Here is an 18954-nt window from a genome sequence, read left to right on the forward strand (position 1 = left end):
TTTTTTTTAATTTAATTATTTTTTTTTTCTATCATTTTACTCACATTGTTGTCAACTTTAATTTCAGGGAACATTTAAATAATTGTCGTCGTAACTAAGTTACCATCCATTTCAAGAAAAACTTTGTGCATTCTATTAAAATCAATTACATACTTATTTTGTACTTCCTGTTTACGGTGAATTCAATGTAGTATCTAAAAATAAAACAATTGTTAATGAATTTTCAATTTTAATTTATTGTATATTAATTTTATTTGTTTGTCTTTTTACTTTAATTTGTTTTGAATTTTTTGTAGCAAGTTTCACTTTGTGTATGATCACTCAATTTTACATTCCAAACACAATCCAAAGTAACAACAATATCACTATATTTTTAATATTTCATAATATCTTGATCAGCTAATACTGTTTCATGAACTTCCATTAATACTTGTTTTGTTATTCGTGTCCAAATTTTATTAAAATTAAATTCTCGCAATTTTTGAGATTCATCAACATAACACCAGTAATAAATCCACGTCAATTGCTGGCCATTAATTGTATATATGATAATTTTTTTAATATACCAATTGCTTTTGATTTTCTACTAGTCCGAGCATATTATTATTTTTAAAATTATCAAATTCATCCCAGAGTAATGATATATCAGCGAGAACAGTTATGTCTGTGTCAAGTGCCAATACTTTATCCTGGCTCAATAGATCCGGAAATATTAATTTTAATAATCCATAAACACCAGAATAATGCTTGTTTGGTATCCATGATACTTTTGGTATCCATATCTCAGCTGAATGTAGTGATACTTTAACTTTCAAATAATAAAATTAGATTAAAAAAAATTTTAATTGCATTAATAATTCAATCATACTAATTTTTACAAATATAGAATAAATTATTTTCAAATTGATGATAATAAATGAATTTAAAATTTAAAAGTTAATTTTATTAACTTTATTTTTAAAATTAAATAAAAATTTGAACTTTTGTTCGACTAAAATTTACGAAATTTATCACAATTTCATTTTTAACTATTGAAATGATATTTTATAAAATTTTAATTGCATTAAGTATCAATACTTGAACTAACTTTACGAATTTAATGTAATTATTTGTCAATCATCAGGTCACATGTCAATTATATAATTTAAATACATACCTTCTGGTAAATTCCAGGTATCGAATAATGTTTTTAATGTTCTCAGTGATATTTCATCGACAAGTAGATGAAAATGAATTGGTTTTGATCTATAAAATATTATTGATTTAACAACTGTCACCAATGATTGTGTTGAATTGTAACCAGCACATACCATGGCAATATGAACGACATCACATTTTTTCTATAAAATTAAAAATTCATTATAATATTACCCCTAGTATTTAAAATAAAAAGCAAAATTTAATACTTACATGATATTGACTATTGACAAGTTGATCTTTGGCTTGATGTATACCATCAACAAATACATTTGGTATACTTAATGTTTCTTTGGATAATTTTAATTCAGCCTCTCTTGCTGATAAATAAAATTGCTGTTAAATTAATAAAATTTAAAATACTATAATCAAAAACTTACCATTTATAATTTTATATAAATAAAAACCACATAATAATAGTGAAATTATTAATAAATATTTCATCCATAATCGAGACATTGTAATACGCCATACAAGTCTATTGAATTTGGTAGTAAATGACATACCATTCCAGTGAGCATCTTTAAATATTAAAATCAGTTAATAATTAATTTTTGTGTTATTAATAAATTTATCAATTTATAAATAATTTTATAGTAATACTTACAATGTTCATTCATTGATAATATTTATTGTATTGTGTTGTTGTTTATCTCCAGTGTCAATATGTCAACACAAAACAAATATCTCTATAAATCAACAAGTTTTATTGTTAAACTGTATCATTATATTATTTATACAATGGCAATTTTATTATGATAAATATTAGTTGTTAAAAAATATATCTTTGTTGATAATATTAATTGTATAAATACTGAATTTAACCATAACCTCAAGCAGTCACCACCTAGACCAACTTGGTTTAACTTAGAAAATTATGTCTCTCTCTTTTTCTCAATATTATAATAATAATTTACATAAACTATTTTTCTTATCATTTATAAGACAATTATTTATATATCAATTGTCAATTTTTATACATGGCCATTGTTGATTATCAACACAATATATCAGCAATTAGTGTTAGGAGTGTTCTTCCAACCTAGAAAAATGTAATATTGGTGTTGAAAATGTATGTTTAAATCAGATAATAAATGCTCCAAAAAATATTATTAATAACAATAACCTAATACTCCAAAAATATTAATTAATTAATAAATTAGCAACAAATAAATTGGTGTAGATATTTTTTTTTTAATTAAAGAAATTTGTACAAAGTATTTTTCACAAAAATCTCAATTAATTTTTGATATTTTTATATTACAACAGAAGCATTCACTTGAACAAACAACAAATGACTTAGTTTAAATTATCTTTAACTTCTACGAACTATTTAAATAAAAAATATATATAAATATTTAAAAAAAGTAATTTACTAAGTATTTTAAAAAGATAATTTAATAAAAATTACTATATCAAGCTAACAACAAATTATGACATCATGATAGTGTTCAGTGTTGCAATCAGTCAAAATTATAAATTTATAAATAAACATTAAAAAACATCTAAAGTTTAAAAGTAAAAAATTCTAATCAAAGAAAGATTTAATAAAAAAAAAAAAAAAATTAAATAAACACACGTTCATTGTTGAATAAAAGTATATAATTAAAATCTTGTTGTTGTTGTTGTTCAACTGTTATCAAAATGAATTAGTTGATAATAATAATTTTTATGTTTTCGTTTCATCTAGAAATATAATGAAAGTTTATTAAATAAAAACATAAAATCGACAAATACTCTTGTTCAGGAATTTTTATATTACTTTATTACTCAATATTTAATACTAAATATTAATCAATTGTTGCTCGGGGAAAAAAATAAAATAATAATGGATAAATTGAAAGCGCCAAAAAAAAAAAAAAAAAAAAATCCTAATTACAATTTAATTTAATTTTTATTGCTTTTATTTATATTGATTGATTATTATTTTATGTAATAAAAATTATCATTTTCTCGTAAAATAATTAAGTATCAGAATATTTTTTTTTTCAATAAACAAACAAATGATTTATAATTTCAATAGTATATAATATATTAATTGTAAAAAACATGTATATAATAACTGTAATATATGTTATAAATTATAATATAATAATAATTATAATAAAAAATTGATGCTTAACAAAAATATCAAATTTATAATTGTATAAAATTTATCTAATCTACAATAATAAAATCTAATCTGATAATAAAAAAAAACATAAACATAATAAATCGAAAATTTTAAATATACGCGCCTACACTTGACGCCATCTTGCCTCTCATGAAGCAATATTACAAACTAAAATTTCCTAAAAAATTTCAGTTGTAATGTTGGTACCTTAATCTGCAATATTTCCCCCACCACGGCTTTGCTCTGAAATTTTAACATTGCGTGTCTGGACTGTACCGACTGTACCGACGAGGACAACACGACTACCATTGAGTTTCTCTCTCGGCGACACGGAGTTCGGCTGCCAGTTTATTATATTTCAGTGGAACATACACGAATGCTGTGCCGGTGTTACACCACGTGCTAAAAAGTTTTCACTCGTGCTTTTTTGCTAAAAAATAGTTAAAATTCAACAGTTAATCCTTACTTAAAAAAAAAAAAAGAAGAAAAATCATAAATTACTATTAATAAATATTAAAAATTAAAACATTAAAAATGTCTGTGAATGAAGTTTCATTACCAGCCTTAAACGATGAAATAACAAAGGTTAGTTTTAAAATACAGTTTTCAAGTAAAAAATTAATATTAAATTAGCGTTGTTGATTTTTTTTTTTATTTTATTTATTATTATTATTATTAATATTTTCATGATTTTCTTTTAGATTGACTTTGTTAATGATGATTGTTTGTCTATCATATTCAAGTATGTGCCATCACGTGAAAGACCAAAAATTGCATTGGGTACGCTACAATTACAATATCAATTTATATTCATTCAAAAAAATTATTTATTGATTTTTATTTATTTTAATTAATTTATGTTTTAGTGTGTAAAAAATGGAAAGAAATTCTTCGATCATCGTGGGGTGATGTTAAAAAACTGAAGTTTACGTACTGGAGTTACAACAAAATTGTCTAAATAAATTTGCCAACATACGTCAAGAATTTTGCTTCGTCTATTCAATGCTATATAATTGTGGCAAATTTTTAAACGAATTAGACTTAACTGCCTTCTGTCATAGAACAGCATTGCCAATTGTTAACAACCATTGTCGCAACGTCATGATTTTACGAATAAGATGGGTTTTTTCTAACAAAATAGTTAGATTTAACAATTACGCTTTATCAAATTTATCAAATCTTAAAACATTATCCGTTATTTTTCAAGGATATGAACATCAATATATTCCGACTGAATTTATTGATTCACTCAATAATGTTGCAAAAGTCATTAACTGATTTAATTATTGCAAATTGGCGAGATTATATTCCATCATCTGGATTTTTTCCAGAAGAAAAGATTCCCGTAAGTTAAACTTTATATCTAGTACAAAAACATATAAAAAAATCTTTTCATTTTTTAATTTTATTTTAACATATTTTTATAAATAATTTCAGGTACTTGGTGAACTTAAGGCTCTAAAAAGACTTGAAATTGGAGGAATTGATAACCCTGAAAAAATTTTCCATTATTTGAAAAGCAACAACCATGAATTATCCGTATTATTCAATTATGATATGATGGCAGCAGTCCCTGGTATACTTGACCTAAAAGAGATCAGAACTTTGAATTTACTAAATTTTAGCTATATAACTGATGAGGTTTTATATACAGTCGTAAACACAATGGAAAATCTCTCCGATTTACAGTTCAATGGAGAGTACATAACTAATGATGGAATAGTATCAATTTCGAATATTAATAATTTACGTAATCTTGATATATGGGGAAAAAATGATAAAATTAGTGACTCATTAAAACTTTTAAAAAATTTAAAATTATTAAGATTGCCTAATGTTACAAAAACTACCGATGATATAATAAGTGCTGTACTTGAAAATTCACCAGAACTTTATTTATTACATATTCCAGAATCAGCCGCAACTGTTCAGTTTTTCAAAACAGCTGCGAATATATTAAATACACCTGAACAACGTTTGTGTAAAGGTTCCTTTTGATTGTGATTTCGAAGAATATGCAACCAAATATTTGGAAATATTGCCAAAAGAATATTGCCCATCATTTAACTCATGGTTATTAAACATGGACGGTTTCGGGATTATACAAAAATAAAATGATGGGAAATAAAATGATTATATTAACGTATCAATTCTTTTTGATGCTCTTTTTTTTCCTAAATATTTAAAAAACAAAAATTATTATTAGTATTGGTTGTTTAAAAAATAAATTTATATTTAATTAATCAAAAATAAAGAATAACCTGTTAATTATTTTATAAAATTATTTAGTATCATACTATACTACATACATACTATTGCAGCTTCATCTTTTTTCATCTTCAAGCTCAGGCATTACATGTACATAAATATTGTAATGATTTAAAGAAAAATTAAATTTGTCAAATGACATTTATTACTATTATTGACTTATTTTTTTATTTCAAATAAAATATATTTCCCACGTGTATGCTTCAATTTTTAATTACTTAATCAAGTTTACAAATATATATCATATACTGTATCTATTTATAATTAAAATATTTTGTAATGAATTCGTAATAAAATACGATTTACATTTTTTATTTGTAATGATACCACTCACCGATTTAACAGCAATAGATATTTAACTTTTCGTAAATAAACATACAAATTTCAGGAACTTTGACATTATTTATTTTTGTCAATTTTATTACTTTTATCTTTTTGAAATTAATTAAACTGTATATAACTCGAAGCAACAATCAATTGTATAGCATCGAGAATATAAAAAAAAATAATAATCGTTGAATCATTGCACTTGATAAAACTATACATCTATTTTCTGATATATGGATAGTTTTTAACGAACTAAAATTTTTTTAGCATTTAATTTTGTTGAACAATTTTTAAAATAACATTTATTATCATCCATAACCGGAAATATGGTAGTTGGTGTATATAAAAAAAAAAAACAGCTATTAAAAAAAAATGATAAGTTTTACATTGTCAAGTATATTAAATGATTTGTTTAAAAAAATAACAATGAAAAACTTGATTAAAAATCAAAATGAAAAAATAATAATTTTGGGAGAATTATTATTGCGTTATATTCTGATTAATTTTTGCCATGGTCGATTGGTATGTGTATATAATTAATTGTTGATTATTTTTGTGTTTATAATAATTATTATATTTTAAACAAAATTTAACAGTTCTTAGTTCAAGATATATTGAATGGTCAACGGCCATGTTACTATTTAAAATTTAAATCGTTTTTATAATTGCATTAAATAATTTTTTGGTATTTAGCAAAATGGGATAGTTTAGAAATTAGAATTCCTTTTTTTTTTTTTTTTTACTTGTCATTCACTTTGTCTTTTCTTTTTAATCTCAGCAAGCATTCTCCCTTAAAAAAAGAAAATTAAAAAACGAAAAGTCAGAATCAACGCGATACAAGAGTGAAGCTTAATTAAAATAATCTACAAATATTATAAATGATCTATTAATATATCAATAAATATTTTCATCAAATATTATTTTTTTTTAAAAATTTTTCGTTAATTTAAATATGAATTTTTTATTTATTTTTTAAAAATCATTATTTTCTTTTGTACACGTAATTTTTTAGCACCACTAGTAACGTTGGACTCGCGTTAACAGGTGTTGACTTTTACGTATACATACATTGACTTTATACTTTTTTTTTTAGTAAAATTATTTTTTAATTAAATTGGACGAAGCCTAGATATTCTCTTTCGTTAATTCCAGCTAAGCGTTTCCATAATTTTAATGAAAAAAATATATAAAATTATTTAAAACACACACGTTTTTCATAAAAAATAAATAAAAATTTACTTGTTATATGAATATTATTTTAGTCTTATTGATTTATATTATGCACACGTTTGGGCTAGTCCCATTATTTACTTGTTATACGAATATTATTTTAGTCTTATGATTTGTATTATATTATCCCTTTTTGCTAAATTACATTTCCCATGTAATTTTACACTGTACCCCTAAAATGGCACTAAGTGCTGCTGGGTTATTAATAAATAAATAAATAAATAAAACATATTAATAAGATAATAATAAGATATAAGATATTTCTTTTTCGTTATTATTTTGTGTAGATATATATTATTTATGATATTTTATATCATATCTACGTAAAAATATTATTTATAATTATTTGTTTTTACGAAATTCATATATGATTATTATTATTATTTAACATTAAAAAATGGCTTGGAATTTTTTATTTTTGATTACCCTTTCATAGCATTCACATTTTAATAAGAAAAAAAAAAAAAAAAAAAAATTATCAACATAATGGAAAATGTATATTATTTGAGTGATAATTTATCAATTTATTTATAACAAATACATTTAAAAGAAATATTAATAATATCAATGAAGCAAAATTCGTTTATGATATAATTTTTTATATTTTTGATTGATTTTATTTCGACATTTAATTATTTTTAATATTATTTTTCTATTTGGTTTTCTAAAAAGTGATAAATATTTGTCAAAAATATTTGTTTGAATTGGAAAATTTACACTTTTATATTTTATGCTTATCTAGTTTTAGTTAAAGGATATAAATCAAGAAATTGGAGTAGATTTTTTTTTTATTTTTACCGATTTGTATAGACGTACACTTTGCACTTGCTATATTTTTTTTTTAACACTCAGATGTTCAGGATATAGTCAAGTCAAAAAGTTCTACGCGATTACTCTCACAAGTACTTGACAGCTTGAAGACTCAACGACTTGACGAAACATTCATGTGTACGTATACAAATAAACTTGCCTATTTACTTGTCGTTGCATTGTACTATTATCTAAAAAAGTTGAAATTTATTTAGAATCGCTCATCTTATGTATCGCTTAGTTTATGCATCGATTGGGACAAGTCATAATAATGTAATTGAAAATTTATTTTAATAAAAATAGATCGAATTTTATGAAAATAATTCTAATTGTAAAATCATTCTATATTTCATATAACTTTTTTGATTTTCATTATTTATTTATTATTTTTTTTATATAAGGTTAATATAAAATATTTTAAAAAAGTTATCTAACAGTACGAAACTGAATAAAGAATATACCATTATAACTACCCTCATACGTATTGCTTTGTAACTTAGCCTTTGTTTAAAACGTCCATAAAAGTATTTTAAAAAATGTTGTATATTTAATATTTAAAATTATCTGACATTGTTTTATATTATTGATTCGTTTTTCATTATTTATTTATATATTCTTTTTCTATCAGGTCAATATAAAATATTTAAAAAAAATTACCTAACGGTATAAACTTGAATAAAAAATATCTTCATTATTCTTAACTTCCTGGTGGAAATATTACTCTGGCATTACTCTGGCATTTCTCTGTTTTTGGCCCATTTCCAGAGAAATTACTCCGGTATGAGGTTGGTGGCGGAGAAATTACTCCAGCATGAAATTGATGGTGGCAAAAAATTGATAGCTGAAGAAAAAAAAGGATTGAATAATCAAATTAAAAAAAAAAAAGTTTAATTATTGTAATTCATTCCAACTTGTTTTTTTTGAATGTTGCTCTAACTTCACTTTTTTTTTTTTTTTATGACAACCGCTCGGATGATTTAAAATCACCCGCGCAAACGGTGATTGGCTCTGGTAAACTCCGCCTTTTTTGGTTGAAATGATTTTTTACCGGTGAAAAATACGGTTAAAAATTCTAAAAAAATAAAACACCGGTAAATTAACAACCCTAATTTTTCAGTGAAAACTCTATGAGTTATCGCCAACAGAAAAGTCATAGGTTTCTTATGAAAAATCGGTATCCAATTGACCTCGTGAAATAATAACATTATATTGATGAAAAATTAAATTGAATATTGTTCATAATAAAAAAAAAAAAAAAATTGAATATTGTTTTTTGCAAAATCTTCTCTTTTTTTGATTAACTAATTATTACAAGATTGTTATTCGCCAAGGCCGGTAGATGAACAGTTGACCACCCAATATTTAATGCTAAAATTTAAATACAAAAAATAAATAAATTCAACAACAATTTAATAGTAAAGTAAACGTCTTTTTTTTTTTATTTAAATCTCAATTACATTTGATTAATAAATGACAGTTTGTATACGTTTTGTTTTTTCCTGTACCTAAGTCAATTTGAACCATGCAAAATGAAAAAAAAAAAACAATCAATTATTTTTGTAACAAAATAAAAGAAATTTAAATTAAATAGATAATTAAATAACTAAACAATATCGTCTTTGATTATGATGAACATATTTTGATGATGAACTATTTGATTCTAATTTAGCTGGTAGTGGCATAAGATCAGAATTATCAACAAATCCTTTTTCACGTATAAAATAAAGTAAATATTCAGTTGTAATTGGATCTCTAATAGTTTCCCAAACAGACATTGCTGTATCATATGAATTTGGAAATGATTTATCAGTTCTTTCACGTATAAATACCCATTTTCTATTTTCATATTTACATTCAATAATTTTATTATCAAGTTCTTTAATTGTTTTATTAATTTTAATTTGTGCAAATGGTACTGTTTGTGAACCAACAAATAATTGTCCAACGTTTTTAGGAACAATACCCAGACCACTTTCCCTAACAATTTTAAGTTTAAAATCAACTGAATTTAATGATGATGGTTTCCATTTTAATACTTTATCTGATTGTCCTGGACAATATGGTTCTTTTGATGGTTGAAATATAAGACCATCTGGTTCATGTCCTAATTGTTGTGAAAATTTATCACTTAATAAACGATCAGCTTGCATAACTGGCCAAAATTCTTTTAAACGTATTGAAAATGGTTCTTTTTCTCTTATTAATTTACGTTCACTTATTGCTCTATGACGACCAGCCATAACTTTATATTTTATTATATTATAACGATCAGGATAAAAGCCTAATTTTGAAACATCTATATTGTCATACATAATTATATCATAAGCAAGATAACGAGGATATTCTTTACCACCAGCATGATCAATTACCATTTCCTAATTAACAAAAAGAAAAAAACCATATTGATATTTACTTTTTTTTATCATATAAATAAAATTTTAAATTATTTATAATTACCCCATCAAGAAGTGTATCATAAAGTAGCCTATGTGTTTCTTTGTAATGTGGAAATTTAATAACATCTATTTTAAAAACACTATTGTCACGATCAATAAAAAATGATTCACCATTTGCTTGTATCAACAGCATATATCTGTAAATAAATATAAAAGTTATTAATAAAAATAACTAATCATTTGTTTTTTAAATTAATTTACCTTGTTCCATCAGCTTTCCATGATACTCTGTAAGGTATATCCTGTAGTAATTTTATATTATTATGTCCCATTGATACTGGTTGTGAGCCTGGAAATCCAGATTTTGTCCATTTACATATATCTTGTACTCTTTTTTGTACATGTGATAATTTTGACCTATCTGATACTGATGATACACCAAGAACACCTTTCATAAATACTGGATTTTTATGTCTAAATTCAGTTTTACGACGTTTTGCTGGTGGGGAATTACTACCACCAGAATTAAATCCATTATCATCATCATCGTCATTATTATCATATTCAAAACACCAATCTGGTCTTGGTGGTGGAGGTGGTGGTGGTGTTTCACCTTCTTCATAACGTTTATATAATTCTTTAATATAATCATTTTTATAAATACCTGGTGGTCTTGCTGCTGAAAATTTTGCCATTGCAGCATCAAGACTATTATCTTTATTTTCAACCAAATAACTTATTATTAAAAAACCAGTTCTATTAAAACCATGTGTACAATGTACACCAATTATTTCTAATGGATGTTGTGATATAAATTGTTTACATTTTCTATAAATGCACGTGTTGTTTGTACATCTGGTGTTTCACCATGTCCACGACATGGTAATTTCAGGTACTGACAGCCATATGATTCAACATCTTTTCTGTCATAAAAACGTGATGTATTTGTCAAGTCAATCCATAAACCAAGTTTCCATTTATTTTCTTTTACACTGTTAAATAAAAAATCAACATTAAAACGATATGCTTCAGATACTTCATTATCGAAATCTTGTGATAATGGTGTTTTGAAGGCTAAAAATTTATCGTGAATAAGACGTTCTGCTCTTCTTGGACAATTTAACCAACGTTCTGGTATTGGACCTTTTCCTGAATTACGATTTGACATTGTTCTTTTGTTATTTTTTGCTCCCATGTATTTGTTTTTTTAAATTTTATTTTTTTATACTTTTTTAATTCAATGACAAGTTAATCATACTTGAAGATATTTTACATCAACCTGGAGAAATTATTTTGCCTGTTGTTGAAGATGAGTAAAAGTCAAGATGGATCAAGACTTTGATTTGACACAATAGGTTAGATTGTATCCTGAACCCAGCGTTGCCAACCCGACTGTGCACGATTATGAGATCTCTAGCGGTGAATTATGGGATTTCAGTCGCCATTATGGGTTTTAGTCGGTAACCTAAATTTTTCCTTCCTAGCGGAAAGGAATTACATTTTTTATTTAAAGATATTGGTGAGAGATTGTATTGCTATTTGCTGGATTACTTACAAATTTATCAGTAAAACATTTCCAAGCAATTAAAGGTAAAAAAAATGATTTATTTTGTATTAAACTTGTTAATTACTAATGTAATAAATTATGATTATTATTTTAGGTGAATTAAATAGAGCTGTTTGTTGGTATTTAACTTGTGATAGATATTGGGAAAATACAAAACGTAATCAACGTCACACACCTTGGTATCTTCTTGTGACATTTTCATTATCATCTGGTATATCAGCATGTTACTAGGTTGTTTCACTTCTTCTAAGGTAAATTTAATCTAAATATAATTTTTAAAAAAAATAATTTATAAAATATTTATTGAAAAACATTTTAGTTCAGGTGATGATGATTGCATTGATGCAATTGAAGACAATCAAAATTATCATGATATGATATGCATAATCGACCAGTATTATCATCATCATAACAAAATTTGAACCACATCAACTAGCTGTTATGGAAGTTACTATTAATCCAGACTACATTATATCAGCAAGTGAGGATAAAACTATAGCAATTTAGGATCTAAGAATCCTACAAAAATAAAATATTACCTTTGGTACAGAAAAAATAGAAATACCATTTTTATTTCCCTTTAATGTTTGACATTCGGAAACAATACATTTTTGTACCATTTTTCGTGCTAAAAAAAGGACACCAGTGATAATAAAATAATTTTAAATATCAGTTATAACTGTAATAAATAATATTCGAATATTTTTAAGATTAAAGCTACATAAACAAAAGGATTGACATATCCATACTTATATCTTATTATAAAAAAAATAAGAACTAACTTACTTTTAAATGCAGACTTATTGATAGTTTTATCAATTTATTATATTATGATCATAGTTTAAATCGTCACATTAATTAATAACAATTAATAAATAATTATCTTTTGACTTGTCACATTATCATGAAAAAATATAAACAAAAATACCATGTGACCATAGAACTGTTGTAGTAAAAGCGTCATCACCGGCAAAAAAACGTACTGACTTGCTCCATTCTGTGGCTTCAGTAAATTCAAGTAAATTTCGAGAGATAATACACCTCCATGAGACATATATATAATACTCAAGAAGACTAGAGACCTCTTGCTAGCCTTTTCTGAAAACGGCCATGTTAGCAATATATTTAGTATTATATATACATATAATGTATATATAATGTACATATAATGTATGGTTCTAGAGTGTTCTTCTAAGCTAGAAAAATATAATCTCGGTGCTGAAAATTGCTGAAAATGTACCCTACTAACTCTCCTAACTACGCTGATGAAACAAAAGATCATAATTGGATCAGAATTGACAATATTGGAGAAAATACCAATTTTGTCGATATTTTTGGTGTATTCAGTCAGATTGGTAAAATTTCTAACTTTCACCATGATTTTGTAAATAGCTGTATATTTGTCCGCATGGTAAGCAGTTAAATTATTAATTGTTCATTATAATTGTATATTATTAATATGGTATTCTTTACAGGAAAATTCTGATAAAAGCAAAGAATTGAATGGAACTTTAATTGTAGATACTAAAATAAAAATTACAGCAGTGCCACACATAACAACTATTAAAATCCGTAATGTGCCACAAAATATCACTGACAATGATTTAAAGGAAGCTTTTTCTCAATTTGGATATATTGAAAAAGCTTATGTTCATCTTGATTGTGACGGTGTTCCCAAAGGAAAAGGCACCGTTGTCTTCAAAGATTTGGAATCAGTCGCAGTTGCTGTAGCAGCTTGTACTGATTACAATTTTTTCTTGCACGAGTAACTATTGTGGATATTTTTTATAAATATTGTTTATTAATTTCTTTTATTATTATTTTTTTTTTTTGTTTTAGATCATGTATTGTACCACTAATAGTCACACGTGTCAAAAAAAATAAAACAGTGGTACAAATAAATGATGATATTAATAACGACTTTGTTATTGATCCATTTTTTACCACACGAAATGGTGCACGTGATTTTGATGGTCTTGATGATGTTGAAAAAAACAAAGAAGCTCTTCAACAACTAAAAAAACACTCTCAAATCAAAATTAAAGAAGAAGTTGAGTCCCTGGTGAAAAAAATCTGGCAGAGTCTAAATCCACCAGACTAAATCAACATTATTAAAAAATAAGATATCAAAATTTTAGTCGATTATTCACATGATCAATGAAACGAAATTAACTAAAACATAGGTTCATGTACTAGAAAAAAAATATGCACTTTATTTTTCATAGCTCTAAATATGTTTCATCAATTGATTGATCAAAATTACAAACATTTAATTAAATTTTTTTTATTTTTACATATATTTTTTTCGGTTTTTTACAAATAATAATGGATTTATAAATAATGTTCGAAAACACAACTTTTTAATGATATTTCGATGCAAAAATATTTCATCATTGATTATTAATTTTTCATAAAATTGTCTCCGAACGTCTCTTAGAGTTTCTTTGGTGTTACTGTAAAAATTAAATTACATCAAAAATGTTATTGCCAAGAAGTTTATTTCTATTATCGAGAATAATTCTTCTTTTTTTCATCAAAAAATTTTCTCAGTGTAAAACTAATTCTATTTTTACTTGTTTTATTTCGATTAAAATAAAAAATGTATGGAATTCTTAATGAAAATAATGTAATTATATCAGAAAAGATAAAATTAATTTTAATATCTTAATATGAAATAGTCTTGATGATTTTATTGAATGAATAAATGATTATATTAAAATTAAATGGATTTTCTGTTTTATTTTTTTTTTTTCGAGATTTGACTGATGTGCTTAACTATTCACTAATTAGAATATTCTATTAATTAATTAGAAAATTATATTAAATTATTCAATGACAGTAGCTTTTCCAGTAAGTGTGGATGAGTCTTCATCAATATCTTCATCTATTTTTCGCATCCGTTGAAAATCAGCACTTCGCGATCTAAATAATGGTATTATGAAATTAAAAGATAATAATTATTAAGTAATAATAATTAATTATTAAAATAAAATCTACCTCATTTGTACTTCTTCTCGTTCACGTTCTTTTCTACGACTCTCTAAGCTTCGATAAGCCACACAAACAATTATCATTAAAATTGGTATCAATGCTCCAAATATTATTCCCCATGTAATTCCAGCTTGTCGTGCACAATTCAATTTAATAATATATGATATTAAATTTTCATAAAGATTATGTTGAAGTAAAAAAACAACATCAACTTGAAATATAAATGACGTTGATAATTCAGATGTACCAATATTTCTCAAATAATTAATTGGATAAAATTCCTAAAATGTAAATAACAAAATTATTTTATAAAATTAAATAATTTTAGTAAAAATATATTTACCCCATCTTTATAAACAATATGATATGCAATGTTTTACGTTTACGTAAATTATCTGATGAACGTATGTAGTCAATAAAATATTGTACTTCAGCATCAGTTAAATACAAAGTGATGCTTATTGTGCCTGGCCATCTTTGACAAAATTCATCCGACAAAGTGATTCTATCAGCACTGCATTGAGTCACCAAGGCAACATCAGATTTTGTATAAAGATTGTATTGATATTCAAAAAAATATAAATGAGTTCGATAAACAATCGATGAGCCCATTGTAAATTTCGTACAATCATCAAATTTATTTGTCTGATAAGAAAAAAATATAACAATGAAATGCTTTTAAATTAATTCCCATAGATAGATTTCGTTTTTTTTAATTTAATTATTTATATCATTTTACTCACATTGTTGTCAACTTTAATTTCAGAACATTGATAATTGTCGTCGTAACAAGTTACCATCCATTTCAAGAAAAACTTTGTGCATTCTATTAAAATCAATTGCATGCTTATTTTGTACTTCCTGTTTACGAGGTGAATTCCAATGTAGTATCTAAAATAAAAACAATTGTTAATGAATTTTCAATTTTAATTTATTGTATATTAATTTTATTTTTACTTTAATTTGTTTTGAATTTTTGTAGCAAGTTTCACTTTGTGTATGATCACTCAATTGTACATTCCAAACACAATCCAAAGTAACAACAATATCACTATATTTTTTAATAACTGAATTCATAATATCTTGATCAGCTAATACTGTTTCATGAACTTCCATTAATACTTGTTTTGTTATTCGAGTCCAAATTTTATTAAAATTAAATTCTCGCAATTTTTTGAGATTCATCAACATAACACCAGTATTAAAACCACGTCCAATTGCTGGCCAAATTGATTGTCCATATGATAATTTTTTAATATACCAATTGCTTTGATTTTCTACTAGTCCGAGCATATTATTATTTTTAAAATTATCAAATTCATCCCAGAGTAATGATATATCAGCGAGAACAGTTATGTCTGTGTCAAGTGCCAATACTTTATCCTGGCTCAATAGATCCGGAAATATTAATTTTAATAATCCATAAACACCAGAATAATGCTTGTTTGGTATCCATGATACTTTTGGTATCCATATCTCAGCTGAATGTAGTGATACTTTAACTTTCAAATAATAAAATTAGATTAAAGAAAATTTTAATTGCATTAATAATTCAATCATACTAATTTTTACAAATATAGAATAAATTATTTTCAAATTGATGATAATTATTAATGTAATAAATGAATTTAAAATTTAAAAGTTAATTTTATTAACTTTATTTTTAAAATTAAATAAAAATGTGAACTTTTGTTCGACTAAAATTTACGAAATTTATCACAATTTCATTTTTAATTATTGAAATAGTATTTTATAAAATTTTAATTGCATTAAGTATCAATACTTGAACTAACTTTATGAATTTAATGTAATTATTTGTCAATCATCAGGTCACATGTCAATTATATAATTTAAATATATACATACCTTCTGGTAAATTCCAGGTATCGAATAATGTTTTTAATGTTCTCAGTGATATTTCATCGACAAGTAGATGAAAATGAATAGGTTTTGATCTATAAAATATTATTGATTTAACAACTGTCACCAATGATTGTGTTGAATTGTAACCAGCACATACCATGGCAATATGAACGACATCACATTTTTTCTATAAAATTAAAAATTCATTATAATATTACCCCTAGTATTTAAAATAAAAAGCAAAATTTAATACTTACATGATATTGACTATTGACAAGTTGATCTTTGGCTTGATGTATACCATCAACAAATACATTTGGTATACTTAATGTTTCTTTGGATAATTTTAATTCAGCCTCTCTTGCTGATAAATAAAATTGCTGTTAAATTAATAAAATTTAAAATACTATAATCAAAAACTTACCATTTATAATTTTATATAAATAAAAACCACATAATAATAGTGAAATTATTAATAAATATTTCATCCATAATCGAGACATTGTAATACGCCATACAAGTCTATTGAATTTGGTAGTAAATGACATACCATTCCAGTGAGCATCTTTAAATATTAAAATCAGTTAATAATTAATTTTTGTGTTATTAATAAATTTATCAATTTATAAATAATTTTATAGTAATACTTACAATGTTCATTCATTGATAATATTTATTGTATTGTGTTGTTGTTTATCTCCAGTGTCAATATGTCAACACAAAACAAATATCTCTATAAATCAACAAGTTTTATTGTTAAACTGTATCATTATATTATTTATACAATGGCAATCTTATTATGATAAATATTAGTTGTTAAAAAATATATCTTTGTTGATAATATTAATTGTATAAACACTGAATTTAACCATAACCTCAAGCAGTCACCACCTAGACCAACTTGGTTTAACTTATAAAATTATGTCTCTCTCTTTTTCTCAATATTATGATAATAATTTACATAAACTATTTTTCTTATCATTTATAAGACAATTATTTATATATCAATTATCAATTTTTATACATGGCCATTGTTGATTATCAACACAATATATCAGCAATTAGTGTTAGGAGTGTTCTTCCAACCTAGAAAAATGTAATATTGGTGTTGAAAATGTATGTTTAAATCAGATAATAAATGCTCCAAAAAATATTATTAATAACAATAACCTAATACTCGAAAAATATTAATTAATTAATAAATTAGCAACAAATAAATTGGTGTAGATATTTTTTTTTATTTAAAGAAATTTTTACAAAGTATTTTTCACAAAAATCTCAATTAATTTTTGATATTTTTATATTACAACAGAAGCATTCACTTGAACAAACAACAAATGACTTAGTTTAAATTATCTTTAACTTCTACGAACTATTTATATAGGTATATTTTTTTTATTTAAAAAAGTAATCTACTAATATTAATTATAAAACAACAATTTAAAATGGTGACTTGTCAATTTAACAAATTATGACATCATGATAGTGTTCAGTGTTGCAATCAGTCAAAATTATAAATTTATAAATAAACATTAAAAAACATCTAAAGTTTAAAAGTAAAAAATTCTAATCAAAGAAAGATTTAATAAAAAAAAAAAAAAAATTAAATAAACACACGTTCATTGTTGAATAAAAGTATATAATTAAAATCTTGTTGTTGTTGTTGTTCAACTGTTATCAAAATGAATTAGTTGATAATAATAATTTTATGTTTTCGTTTCATCTAGATTTTATCTAAATAAATGAAACATAAAATCATAAAATCGACAAATACTCTTGTTCAGGAATTTTATATTACTTTATTACTCAATATTTAATACTAAATATTAATCAATTGTTGCTCGGGGAAAAAAATAAAATAATAATGGATAAATTGAAAGCGCCAAAAAAAAAAAAAAAAAAAAATCCTAATTACAATTTAATTTAATTTTTATTGCTTTTATTTATATTGATTGATTATTATTTTATGTAATAAAAATTATCATTTTCTCGTAAAATAATTAAGTATCAGAATATTTTTTTTTTCAATAAACAAACAAATGATTTATAATTTCAATAGTATATAATATATTAATTGTAAAAAACATGTATATAATAACTGTAATATATGTTATAAATTATAATATAATAATAATTATAATAAAAAATTGATGCTTAACAAAAATATCAAATTTATAATTGTATAAAATTTA

General features: G+C 24.0%; 1 protein-coding gene and 2 pseudogenes across 1 annotated transcript; all 3 read right to left on the reverse strand.

Moving 5' to 3' along the window:
- Positions 1–557: 557 nt before the first annotated feature.
- LOC122854026 (LARGE xylosyl- and glucuronyltransferase 2-like) lies at positions 558–1861 on the reverse strand. Its single transcript, XM_044154439.1, has 5 exons — positions 1805–1861; positions 1578–1718; positions 1411–1517; positions 1157–1340; positions 558–808 (listed from the first exon to the last, which is right to left on the reverse strand). Exons 1-5 carry the CDS (start codon positions 1815–1817, stop codon positions 558–560), a joined length of 696 nt encoding a protein of 231 aa, XP_044010374.1. The 5' UTR covers positions 1818–1861.
- A 7679-nt stretch (positions 1862–9540) lies between these two features.
- LOC122854027 lies at positions 9541–11509 on the reverse strand (annotated as a pseudogene).
- A 3224-nt stretch (positions 11510–14733) lies between these two features.
- LOC122854028 lies at positions 14734–17829 on the reverse strand (annotated as a pseudogene).
- Between the last annotated feature and the right edge of the window lie 1125 nt (positions 17830–18954).

Source organism: Aphidius gifuensis, linkage group LG4 (assembly GCF_014905175.1).
Source record: "Aphidius gifuensis isolate YNYX2018 linkage group LG4, ASM1490517v1, whole genome shotgun sequence".
NCBI lineage: Eukaryota > Metazoa > Arthropoda > Insecta > Hymenoptera > Braconidae > Aphidius > Aphidius gifuensis.